Raw genomic sequence first — 12,944 nt, 5'->3', positions numbered from 1 at the left:
GTCTAATTTGAAAAACCCCTGCGAGAGATTCACGACCCACAAACGAGGGCAACTTTCAGATTTACTTAACAGGATTTGAGTTGTTACCGGTGTGCCTTAAGTTAATGTTAAACTGTTCAACATGGCTTACGGTGTTTTCCTCAGGCTACTTATGTGTCTATAGATGACTATGGACACATGTTTGAGAGCCTCATTCATGCCCATTCATTCGTTTCATGTTTCAAGTTCACTCACCCTTGAGGTTAAACCATGCAAATGTATCTTATTGATTTCCTTTGTTCAATCTTATCTAATCAGCAAGACATGCTAAGATAAGGAGAAGCAGGTGAGACTTGTATACTATATGTGTATTATGCAGCACCTTGCAACCACTCAGTTTTAAGATTTTTATAATATTTTCACACATCATCACGTTTGTCCTATTTTTGTTATATTCAATGGCGATTAATCAACTTGAAGCTCCATTAATGCTAACTCACATCAATATCTGCATTAAAACGTTGCAGTCGCTGCTGGCTGTTGACGAGCAAACACTTGCAATTGCCAGATAAGAGCTCTAGTGGTGCTATTGATTAACCAGGGACTTCATTATAGTGGGTGCCATTAACAATGCAACCTCATTGATTCGGCCAATGAAATGGCTGGGAGAGAAACCAGGAAAAATAGCACTAAGAGCTGCAGTTTATATGAGATTCCCTGCAGAATCCCAGCACTTCTGCAACGGCATTTAAAACAATGAGCCTCTGTGTAATGCACCTTTTACTGCCAACTGATGCACTACTTAAAATATCAGAGTGTCACAGAACATTGTCTCAGCTATTTTAGTCTTAATACATTATGTTCTGCTGCTTCTTTCAATCGAGGGCAGGGTGGAGAAAAAAAAAAGCTCTGCTGGTGCAATTTAGAGGACTACAATTATGATCTAGTTCCCAAACGTTCTGTAGAAGGACTTTTAATAGAGTGATTATATTGATGTTTTCCCTTAAAGCTGTTTTAAGATGACCCTGCGTGTCCTCCTGAGTCCTACACCTTATTGTATTTTATTGTTTTTATTGTCTTTTTGTTGTATTTTATCTCATTTTATATTCTATCTTCTCTTTTTATTATTTTATTGATATTTTATTTATCTTTTAGTACTGTTTTCATGTTTGTGAATCTGTCAAGCCCACTGAGACAAAGGTGTTTTGTGATATTTGGCTATATAAATAAACTTTGATTTGATTGTAGAAGTCACTATTTTCTGAGCCTGGATGCCATATGTGCCTTTAAGACATCAGACATTTATAACAGCAGAAGGAAAACATGTCTGCTTGGTAGACAGGAAAACGCTTTACTGGCTGGGAATCAATGCGCCTGTATGCTCTACACTTCATTTCAGGAATAAAAAAAACGCATTGCGTAATAGTGTACAATAGCTGGTGTCAGAAGAAGGCCTATGTCGCTGTTGCATGCTCTGGGATCTGAGTGCTGGATACATGCAGGCCAAAGGCTGGAAGACAGTGAGGAAACAGCGCCGCGGTGTGGACAGAGAGGATACTTTCCAATACATTAATATTTCCAGACAGCAGATAAAATACAGCTGACACATTCAGACTGAAAGGACAATGAGTCCTCCACACATGTACATCTAAACCGTGAAGTTAGTTTAACTTGGTGCACACGTCATAGCTATAATGAATAATTCAATGTTTTATAATGGTGTCCGAATAGCTTTGAAATCCCACGATTTTTCTGGTAATAAATATTAATCAACATAATTATATTAAAGGCTTTGATCGTGCAAATGTGTTAACTCGTGTGTAATATATCCTGCTGTCTGCACAAGGTCACTTTAAGATGATTTATGTCTGTTTAATGGACCGCCTCGTGAATTCTGTCTCGTGACGCCCCGCTTTCTAAGTCGGCCAATTTTGTCTTTTCATGTTCACCTAAAAAAAATATATAAAAAACATTATTTCCCGGCTTTAACGCAAACCTGCGCGTCTGAGCCATAAAGCACAGCGAGTTACGCTAAAAGCTAAGCCGGCACCTCACGGGTCCCACATTGCCTTTTGAGGAATCATTTGATAGCCCTATTAACTTTCATGTAACATTGTTTCTTGAAGGCATCCACAGCAAGCGCCTCAGTGTCATTACTGTGAGAAATGTGCTTTCATAGTGAACGTCTTTCACAGAAGTCCTGGAAGATACATGATCTTTAAAAAGCCCCAAAACACAGAATATTAACACAAATGTAGCTTTTAATAACATATAATTATCCAAAAATGATATTTGATGTGTTGAAATACGATTACTATTAACTGATGATTAGGAAATTACATATTTTTATCCTTACACGTTAATATTTTGTCTAAAAACATGCGTAAGCTTAATAAAACGTCTCCAAAAATCACAACTAGAGATCAACTTTTCAAAAATAAATACGTACACTTACCCAATTGTTAACGCAGTGAATCTACACCAAAACATATTTTTGTACACGTCTTTATCGACTAATAGACGATGTTTGAAACTCTACAGAAATATGTCCCTTGCAGGACCTTCGACGACCCATTCAAGCCAGCAAGTTTGGAGAGCGTGTTGAGTTTAATCAATTCATAACGTCGAGATGGAGCCGAACTCACTGAAGGTAACGTTTGTTATCAACCTATTTATTTTTATTTTCGCATTGCGCTTATCGCCACCGACTCTAAACTGTTCTCAGGTGCTTAATGCACAACAGTTTGACACATTATATTTAGTATGACCACATATGTTGAACATCTAAAAATAGTTACATGTTACTAATTATGTGCTGATATCCTGTTGTGATATTTGCTAACCATGCGTAATTCCGCAGGGATGTTTGTGATGTTTTTGTCAGTTTAGCTTCGATTTGTTTACCAAATGAGTTGATAAGCCATGCATTAATTTCTCCATTTGTGTTTTTCCTCTACAGTGGGTGGGCTCGTCTTGCGGTTTACATGGACCATATATATTCTATAAAGCCTTTAAATTTCACCAGGACCATAAACCGAGGATTCTGTCTCTCGGAGACTTTTTCTTCGTCAGATGTAAACCGGAGGATCCTATTTGCATAGCGGAGCTTCAGCTGCTCTGGGAAGAAAGAACAAGCAAGCAACTTTTATCAAGCTCCAAACTTTATTTTTTACCCGAGGATACTCCCCAGGGACGCACAGCCACCCATGGAGAGGTATATTAATCGCTTGATGAATAATTACGATATTGGCTGTTTCATGGTGTTTATTCTCGAGCATTTTTTGTATTAACCCACATCTTTAGTGCATTAAGAGTTGGCAGTGAATGTTTAGTCTCCGGTGGCAGACATACATTAACGCATTCATCAATACTGACATTGATGTGCCGTTAAATGATTGACCTACAGCGGTAAATGTTCCCTGGTTTTACTTGTTTGTCTATTGTGGTGTTAAATGCTGATTGTGCACTTGTCCAGCTGCGCTCAATAAGACTGCCGCTGCGCTCTATGGGGTTCATTGTGTTATAAAGGGGAAAATCCGCAATAATCCTGCGCCTAGTCTCTATCATTTCATTTCTTAGTAAAGCGTGTGAAATACTGACATAGGGGCGGAAATTGCGAAACACTAATGAATGCATAGGGTCAACCTGGCTTAGATATTTCGCTACGATAGTTATTAGATATTTGCTAATGCAGCCTGATGTTGAAAGAGGCAAATCGAGTCATAAAGCGTGGCACAGACACGTTTTAACTACTCTCCACGCTTTGCATAATTTTCCATATGGACATTTCCATCGCCCAACAATGTGATATTGTCAGCTCACATTTGAGGCAGCACTTAAAACGCCTCTGTGTTACATTACGCTGTTGTTGGCACAGGAAAGCAATAGTTATGATTGACTGTGGCCATATGTGGAGCTTGTGATCCGGTTACATCGCTGCACTGAATGGCATTACTCTGATATCGAGAGTTTTTCTCAGTAAAACAAACGCTGTGTTGTTGATCATTGATATTCCTCTCCCCGCGACAACAGCACTTTAATTACTCCTCTGTGCTTTTGATCACTTGCGGCTGGATGGAAAGGATTCTCTGATGCTGTTATATTGTTTATAGGGAAGGACAAAGCCGTGTGTGTACTCGACTCTTCCGCTGATGGTTTACTTACATTCTTTCCTCTTGAGTAATAGAGTGGCTATCACATTTCCCTTTCATGAGAAAAGGTGGCTATTTATGGTCTTCCGCTTAGACAAGCTATCATCTTTGTAGCAGAATTATTCTATAAACTGGTATCATCTCCTGAAGCCCTCTCGCTTTAGCCTTTAACACGCTGCAATTATTTAGTAATTACTTTGAGTGCATGCATCGCCGATCTTGAGGCCACACTTGCGCAACGACATGTCAGCTCCGCCCCTTACCCAAATACTTATTTGCATTGCAAAGTGCTTACACTCCTGTCCTTTGGGTGTATCTGGAAAATATTATATGAATTACCTGAAGGGCTGCAATGCCAATGCAAATCTCAGAGAATCAAGGACACGGGGAATCATTCAGGAGGGAAAGCATGCTGTAGTTTGTGTTTGTGATAACAGAGTACAAGCAGAAGCTGAATAAAAGATATTTCCCTGAATGAATTATGCACCAACTTGCATCATAGCACACAATCCTGCAAACACCAGAGACAGATGCACTTGCTTTGAAGTTGCAGTGTGCTTATAGAATAAGTCAGACTTTGAAATAATATCATTTAAGGATGATGTGTTTAAGTGCAGTGCAGGTGTCTGCAGTCAACCTCAATTAAAGGGCTTGTCAAACCCTCTGCTCTCAGGGAATCAAACGTACTGTATATTACACGGTGGAAATTGCCCTGACAACTTCAAGTCAGTTTATGACCTTCACTGAGCCCATTCACGTTCTCGCTGACTTTGCCTCATAACACTAATCTGCCCTGTGTGAGTCAGCTAGGAGTGCTTACAGATGCAACCTTTAATCCAAAAAACAAACAGGAAGAGCAAACCAGCCTCGCAAAGAGCCGTGTTATTAAAACTCATCGGCTGTTAAACTGCTGCACTGGAATGATGCATGCACAAAATGACTATTTGTTTTTCAAACGTCAACAGAGGAGTTAATTTTTTAGCAACACTGGGAAGTAGAGTTTATAGACCTCACATTAGTCATTTTTACTCCGGGACTCTGGAAGCGAATGAAGGCAGATTAATGGCCCTGGAGTTACTTTGTGAATCTATAATTGACAGGCTGGAAATTAGGAGTTCAAATTAGCTTAGTGACTCACACAGATATGACCATGATAACACAGCTTTCAGGAAGTGAGATATTTTCACAAGCGTTGAGTGCTTACAGAGAGGTAAAAGCCCCCGCGTGGTGTCTTTCAGGCATATGGCATTTATTCTTACATTCACTCTTGAATATTTTCACACAACATAAAGCAGAAGCGGCGTTCGACATTTGACATGTAAACAACCGCTGCTGTGCTTCTCCTTTTCTCTGTGAGATCACGCCTCATACGGTATTATCATAAGCCTGAAGCACAATATCCTCAACAACCTTTTTTTCTCTCAAGACATCAGAACAGCCTTTTATTGAACTAGCTCACTGGAATTGGATTACTGATGCACTTGCGTTCTAAGCGCCGAGGTATGATGTAATTTGCTGGTTATTTCTCAGGTATTTGTTTTCTCTCAGCCTCCCCCGTGCTGTGTTGGTGTGTTTTGCTGTGCACTGACAAGAGGAACCAACCCATGACCGACTGTGCTTGTTTCTCTTCTGTCACAGGGTTGGAGGTCAATTCCTTTTTAAACGCAGCCAGCTTTAAATCTAGTCAGCTTTGGCTGGAAATAGAAATAATGATTCATTGAATAAACCTAGCTCTCAGGGACTGTTTGCTAAATAGTTGATGAACAAATCTAGTGGAAAATGTATCAATCTATTTATTCTGGGTTAATAATGAAGTCCATATGTGGAGGAAGCTCTATTTTTCATTGCATCTCAGCCTGACAGGCAGTGTTTACCCCCACCAGTTGAGCCCTGCTTGCTCTTTAAACAGGCTTTGTGTCGAGTTGCTCACCCATTATGACAAACCCTCTATTGGGGCCTCTGCTCTATTTGTCTGCCTGCAAACTGCCACTGACTAAGCAGTCGCATGTGTTTTAAAACTCATTGAGTGACACATTATTTCATCTCGCTCCAAACGGCCGGTCTTTCCTGCTGGTACCGCCCGCCGCTTTGGTACTTTCTGTTTCTGGACTCGTCATTTCAGGAGAGAGCTATTGAAGATAACAGCTCACAACACAACACCCACTTATTGTATACTCTGCTTCAGGCGGTTAATTGCTTATGCTTATCTTATACTATATATCCCACTTTAGTGCAACACCAGCAAGGTGCTCTTAATGGGAATTCACAACCGCGGAGAATATTTCTGGATCATGTTATATTAATATGCTATTATCATCACCTCTGATTTCATCTGACCTCTCTTCTCCTCTATTCTGTCCCTCTAGCTGACAAGGCTTTGGCACACACACACACACACACACACACACACACACACACACACACACACACACACACACACACACACACACACACACACACACACACACACACACACACACACACACACACACACACACACACACACACACACACACACACACACACACACACACACACACACACACACACACACACACACACACACACACACACACACTGACAGGCTGGAGACTGCAGCAGTAGGCCAGTATTGATTGCTGTGGAAAACACTTTGGCATGCGTCCAGAGCCATTTCTTCAGTGCATGGCAGAAGTCCATGCATGTGTTTCAGTGCTTGGAAAGCCAGCTTGTAGGGAAATTAGATTGTATTCATTTGCTGCTTCTTTGATTTTTCCTAAGGGAAAAACCCTGAATGGGTAATTCAGGCATCTGGGATGCTAGTTGAGTTAAGTGTAAGTGGCTTGTATGTGACCAGCTTTTTGATGGATAAGGTCGTTCTGCTGAATGACTCGAGTGTAAATGAGATATTAGGCTTTTTATTTTTTTACAGTGATCTTTTAAGAACATCCATACTGCTGCCTTGTCTTGGCCAGTCTGTGCATTATACCAAATCTCCCCATCCACACAACAATGGCAGGAATTTAAAGGGGGGGGGGGGGCTCTAAGCGTGCATGTGCAGCGTGCACGCATGTGCCTCCTCCTGCTGCAGAACAAGTCATTAACTCTGAACACTGCCCTCCAGTGAATTCCTCACCGTCGCTGAAATAGCATGTAAATTATTACCAGCTTTATAGGATAGTGTAATTTAAAACCTTTTAAAACTGAACACCCCAGACTTCAAAGGCAATATAAAAAAATTAAAAAATCACGAACATTTCCCATTGGTTGTCATTCTTCACAGTCTTCTGATGCTTCTCGACTGTTTAGTGTCTTTGCAGCCTAAGTAATGATGTGTTACAGCAGCGACCCGTATGTCAACACACGAGAGTTTTGCTGCTCTTTAGCTGCACTTTTTCTACTTTGTCATTGACTAACCACTTGATGCATGACTCCAGTGCCCCCAGCTACAGTGGATCGTTATTATAACCTTTGAGGCGAGCACAGCCACAGATGAGAAGCTCTTGCATAATACTCCAGCCAATATGTCTCACTCCTCGCTGTGGTTTCTTAGATGGAGCATACGGAATCATAATGCAACGTTGTCTTGTTTGGGCATTTGTTAAAATACCAAGCGGATGTGATTCACGAGAGCTGACGCTGCTTTTCTGTGGTGTCCCCTTACCTGATGGATGCCTCACCAGCCTTTTGAAAACTCCTGTTATCTGGCAATCTTTCTCTGTCATTATAACCACGCAAGAAATCTAAGTTCTTGTATCACGATGTAAGAGCAATCTCTTAATGGAAGCGGTGAATTAAAGATGAGTCCAGCACCCCTGCAGATATTAGAGCAACTTGTATGCAAATGAACAAACTGCATGCATTAAGTGTGGGAACATTATGTACAACAACTCTCACCTTTTTTTAAATGTTCTACCTTGAACTCTTTCCAGTCTTGAGGCAAAAACAGATTGTAATTCAATTGTCCCCGTCCTACTCCCCTGAGCTCTCGTTTAATTCCTAGATAAGTTTGTTTTGGGACACTGAAGCCAAGGTCAGTCATGGGGAGGGGAGATAGATAATGAACTCGTATTGTGTTTCATTCCCTCGTTCTCTCTCCCTCCTTCTTTCTCCCTCTCTGTCTCCTCATTGTCCATGTCACCATGTCCATTACTCAATTACTAATCTCCTTTGGCCTTAGGAATTCCAGCGCTGACCTCTCTGAGGCAGCAGGCTGAAACCTTCCCAGCATGACAGGAGCACTATGTGTGTGTGTACTCACAGTATAGAAAGACACCCACCCACTAGGAGCGTGCACCCCTTGACTCCCAAGCTGAAAGTCCTGTCCGAGCGATGAGACGCTGCGCCGCAGAACGCTGACAGTCAGGAATGTCTCCCTCACTGTTTACAGCACAGCGGTGTGGATTTCTCTCAGGGAATTGTTCAGGGTGATATGGAATATTTCAAGGTGCATTGTCTCTAATTGGATCACCACATATAGAATTGGGAATGTCCCTTAGGTGCTGTTTTTGCCACCAGTGCACTGCTGCGTCCATATAAATCGAATGATATGGATTTTAGCGGGTTTAATTTCAATGAGATCGCTGGAGTCATGGGTTGCTGAAACAGAGTTGTCTACAGTTTCACAGCAGAACTCGGTTTTTTCCCCACTTTCAGTCCATTGTGTGCAATAAATTCACTCGGTAATGTTTTTTTAGAGATATCCCACTGCTGCAGTAATAACATGAATTATTGATTGAGGAGCGGAGACAGAAAGTAACATTCAGCGGTTAATTTGTCACCTTGCAATTTCACTCAATCATAAAACAAGCAGTTGGACAGGATTAGCGTTTATTGACGTACCCGAGGTAAAGTTCTAGTCACACGTTAAGACGTTGAGTGTAGGAATCAGAGTGCATACATGCTCTTAATGCACGTGTGTCTGAAGTGTCAGTGAGAGGAAAGCAGGCTGTTTGGTGTGTTGCTGATGTGGAGTGTCACCTCTCGGCTGGGGGCTTGCAGTCTTCTGACCTATATTATCTACGCTTTGCTTAACTATCAGCTGCCTAACAGGAAATGACAGGACCGTGTGGATGGGCAGTGTTTACAGAAGAGCAGGTCTCCTTCTTTTGAAAAGTTAAATACAAGTTAGTGAGTAGAAGACCCATGCAATGCTGCTGCTGGAATGATTAAATACTGTCAAGGGCTTGAACTATTAGGTGATTCATTGATTTTACAGGAGATGACAGCCAGCGATTTTAGTAATAGATGAATCATCATTTGTTAAGCAGAAATGTATGACTACAACTATTAATCAGTCTATTTTTTTTAAATCGTCAACAAATATGCCACTTAATTTCTCCCATTTTTATCCTTACAATAATACAATTACAAGACTTTTAAAATTATGTTTTTTTCCAACCAACAGTCCAAATATATACTCAAATATATTGGGTTTAATATTACATTGGACTCAGATAACTATAACATACTCACATAACCAGAGAACTATTGACACTTTTGATTATGCTTAACATGATTTACATATATCAAAAGTCTGAGATTTATTTCCTCCAATCGATACATTCATTTATACAATTCCCATTTCATTTTGAATTAAATAACTTTGAGTTTTGGACTGTTTGTTGGACAATAAAAAGTCATATAAAGTGTTTCTGTTTGCATTGTTTTATGACTCGCTTTAGACTAATAGATTCATTGAATCAACACAATACGATATTATAAAACAATATTGAGTTCCCGCCCCTAGTTGTTTCTTATCTTTGTCGACTGGTTGTTTGAAATTCTTATTTTGTTTGAAGATTTATGTCTTGTAGTTGCAAAACAGGCTGACGCAATTCTGTTTCTCAATAACTGCTTCTCAGAAACACCCTCAGAATGATTCCGTATTTGCCTTAAAATGTCTCAATCATATATCATGACTAATACAAACTGCACACGTCCTGGCTCTAGAGTCTACATGCTGCATCACGCAGCATGTCGAGGGTGAAGTTGGCTTGTAAAGCAGAAAAAGCTCATTTATGAAGCCTTGTTGGCCTGCGTTTATATAGACTGATTATATGCTGGACTTTGTTGACAGCTGCTGAATTGCTCTCACCTGTTGTGTTTTGCTCAACAGCCCAACAAGTCCCCAACAGGATGTGTTGACACTCTTATAAGGCAGCATGTCATGCAGCTGGTTGATATGGAGGGAATGGTTGTGTTTTTACGCTTTGCTGTTGCTGTGTATATTCTCTGGTGTGCTATTGAATTACTTGCTGTTTGCCTCAGCAGCAGAACATTCAATACATTATTTTTATTTCAACTGATGCATTTCATGGGTATTTCTTCTCTCTGTGCTTCATCAATAGATCGCATCAAAGTACAGTAGCTAATTCTGTAGAGATACAATGTGCTTTTTGGCTGCAGGCTGAGTGCTATTTACTGTTGCTCTATATTATACAAATGGCCCGCTTTCTGAAGGCAAAAACAGCAGTCAGTTGTTCACTGCATGGAAAGCCGGTTACCACCACCCGCCACCACTTGACAGCTGAAGACAGCTCATTATAAGATGACCGAAAACCCATGTTTGATGTTTCTACTTAGTGAGGGAGGCACAGCTATATCAAGCTATCCCTCGCAGACTTTTCCTTTATAAGGAAACGCTTTCTCCAACTGGTTGGATTTGATATGCCTAGTTGCAGATGTTATGAGAACTGAATATGGGTAATTGTATAGACAGAGCACTCAGAAAGAATCTGAACCGCTGAAAAGTTTGTTTTTAGAGTATGTCGACAAAATAACACGAACACCTTGAAATAATCCGTTAAAACACGGTAAATTCAGCTTAAAATGCCAAAACAACCACAAAACTTGACATTTTAAGCTTGACACGAGAAGAATTTATTTATTAAATCATGTACATGTAGCTTTTATTGTGATGCCCTCTCTACATTCACACATGCTGTGCGTAAATATGTCAATACAGTCAATTAAAGTTAATTTATTGGCGGTATATATGTACAGGCTCGTTGAAGGGGAATGTATTCTGTCAAACAAATGCCAGTTAAATTGGAGGTAAGCAAGGTAAACATCAGAGACATGTCCGTGTTTGTGCCTGTACACATCTGTGCTCCAGGTTTCTCTGTGTCTTTAATCGCCATCTTCCAGCATGCTACTCCACTCTGTCGGTAACAAGCACTTCAACCATTAGCCCTTCAAATGGAAACACGTTTAAGCATCTCCGCTTCTTTGCGTCACTATTGGACTTCGAGTATGAGAGTTATTAAAATCAACCGTTAGAAAAAAAGGTTGAAGCACATACTTAGAGCTAATCTTATTAAGAGAGCCAACTGAACAGAATAAAGCAACAAACCCACCGCCGTTATATTCAGCTTACCTCCGTGTCAGACATCACTGCTGAATATATATTTTTAGTGTCCTGAGTGTCACATTAGTTTTATTGCGTGTCACAGAGACCACTGGCTCACAGCTTTCCCCTGTTCAATCATTGCACTCTGCCTGTAACAAATTACATGTCCTCTACTCCTCCACACTTTGAAGGTATAATCACAGCCGTCGAGTGTGACGATTTAAAAGCATAAAAATATCAACGTTCACAGTGAATATCGGGAGCCTGACTTCCTAAATGCTAATCAAAAAGTCTAAAAAGATCTCCGACGTCCCCATTGACTTTGATTTAACTGCTGGCATAAATTCAATTCAGCAATCATCCACATCATCCATATTCATGCTGCCGTAATTTACTTACATTAATGTGTGTCCACAGCCGTAATGCTCCTTGACGCACATACCAATTTGGTTGGTAAATAAGGACGTCCTGTTGTTCGTACTCGATTCTGATTCTGATTATAATCTTTACCTTTATTTAAATCCCATTTTTGTTTACTTTGTTTATATTCACTTCATTCTGCCATACATTACCTGCTTGAGGTTGAAGGTAACTAAGAACATTGAGTCAAGTATATTTAAAGTACTGGAATATTTTTATTTTATGCTACTCCTATTCCACTGCATATCAGAGGGAAATCATATTTTTGTACTCCACTACAATATTGACACTTAGAGTAGTTACTTTGGTGATTAAGGCTTTACATTATTTAAAACGTATGATAGTATATGACATGATGCAGGACTATACTATTAATCTACTATTAGATTGAGTATGATATGCAGTTGAGAAATGTCTGAAATGTATTACACATTTAAATGTTCTGCATGTGCAAAAAGAGGATGCATAAAAAGTACTTTTCATGTTTTAAGCATATTTGTACTTTTAAGTGAGTACTTTGTTGAAAAATTGAATTTTTTCAATTTTTAGTCTTTGGTATTTCTGCTTCTAGTTAAAGGGGACCTATCATCCAAAATGCACTTTTTTATGTCTTTTATACATAAATATGTGTAACTCACGCAGCGTCAGAAAATAAAACCCTCTCTCTTTTCCTCCGTACCCAAATCTCTAAAAACGGGGCTACAACGGAGCTGATCCAGATTTGCGTCCGATATGACGTAATATCTGAAATGTGGACCCCCGGCTCTATCAGAAAGTTGCTATCAGAAACAATGCCCTAATGTTTTTGATGTAATATGGTCGGTGTTTACATTAGCATCGCTAACTCTCAGAGCTAACCTGTGCTGGAGAGCATGTGTGTGAAGAAGCAGGAAATAAAAAGGAACTCACCTTGTGGTATAACTGGCAAGAGAGAAAGCCTTTGAGCTCTAAACTGTTTCAGAGAGAATCCTTGATAATCCATAATATGGCGTTTCATCACGGCAGCATTTAGTTTAGACAGTAGCTGCCGGGTCCCGCATGAGCTCAGCCCCCTCCTTTTTTAA

General features: G+C 40.1%; 1 protein-coding gene across 1 annotated transcript in view; it reads left to right on the top strand.

Annotated features, from left to right (window-relative positions):
- Positions 1 to 2,569: 2,569 nt before the first annotated feature.
- arid5b (AT-rich interaction domain 5B) overlaps positions 2,570 to 12,944 on the top strand; it is an 80,197-nt gene continuing 69,822 nt past the window's right edge. The window contains exons 1-2 of the mRNA XM_034100780.1: positions 2,570 to 2,629; positions 2,939 to 3,193. Coding sequence (XP_033956671.1) covers positions 2,609 to 2,629; positions 2,939 to 3,193 — 276 coding nt within the window. The 5' untranslated portion in view covers positions 2,570 to 2,608. The remainder of the gene's footprint in view (positions 2,630 to 2,938; positions 3,194 to 12,944) is intronic.

Source organism: Pseudochaenichthys georgianus, chromosome 15, assembly GCF_902827115.2.
Source record: "Pseudochaenichthys georgianus chromosome 15, fPseGeo1.2, whole genome shotgun sequence".
Classification (NCBI taxonomy): domain Eukaryota; kingdom Metazoa; phylum Chordata; class Actinopteri; order Perciformes; family Channichthyidae; genus Pseudochaenichthys; species Pseudochaenichthys georgianus.
The sequence above is the reverse complement of the archived record's forward strand: the minus strand, read 5'-3'. Positions and strand labels throughout refer to the sequence as shown.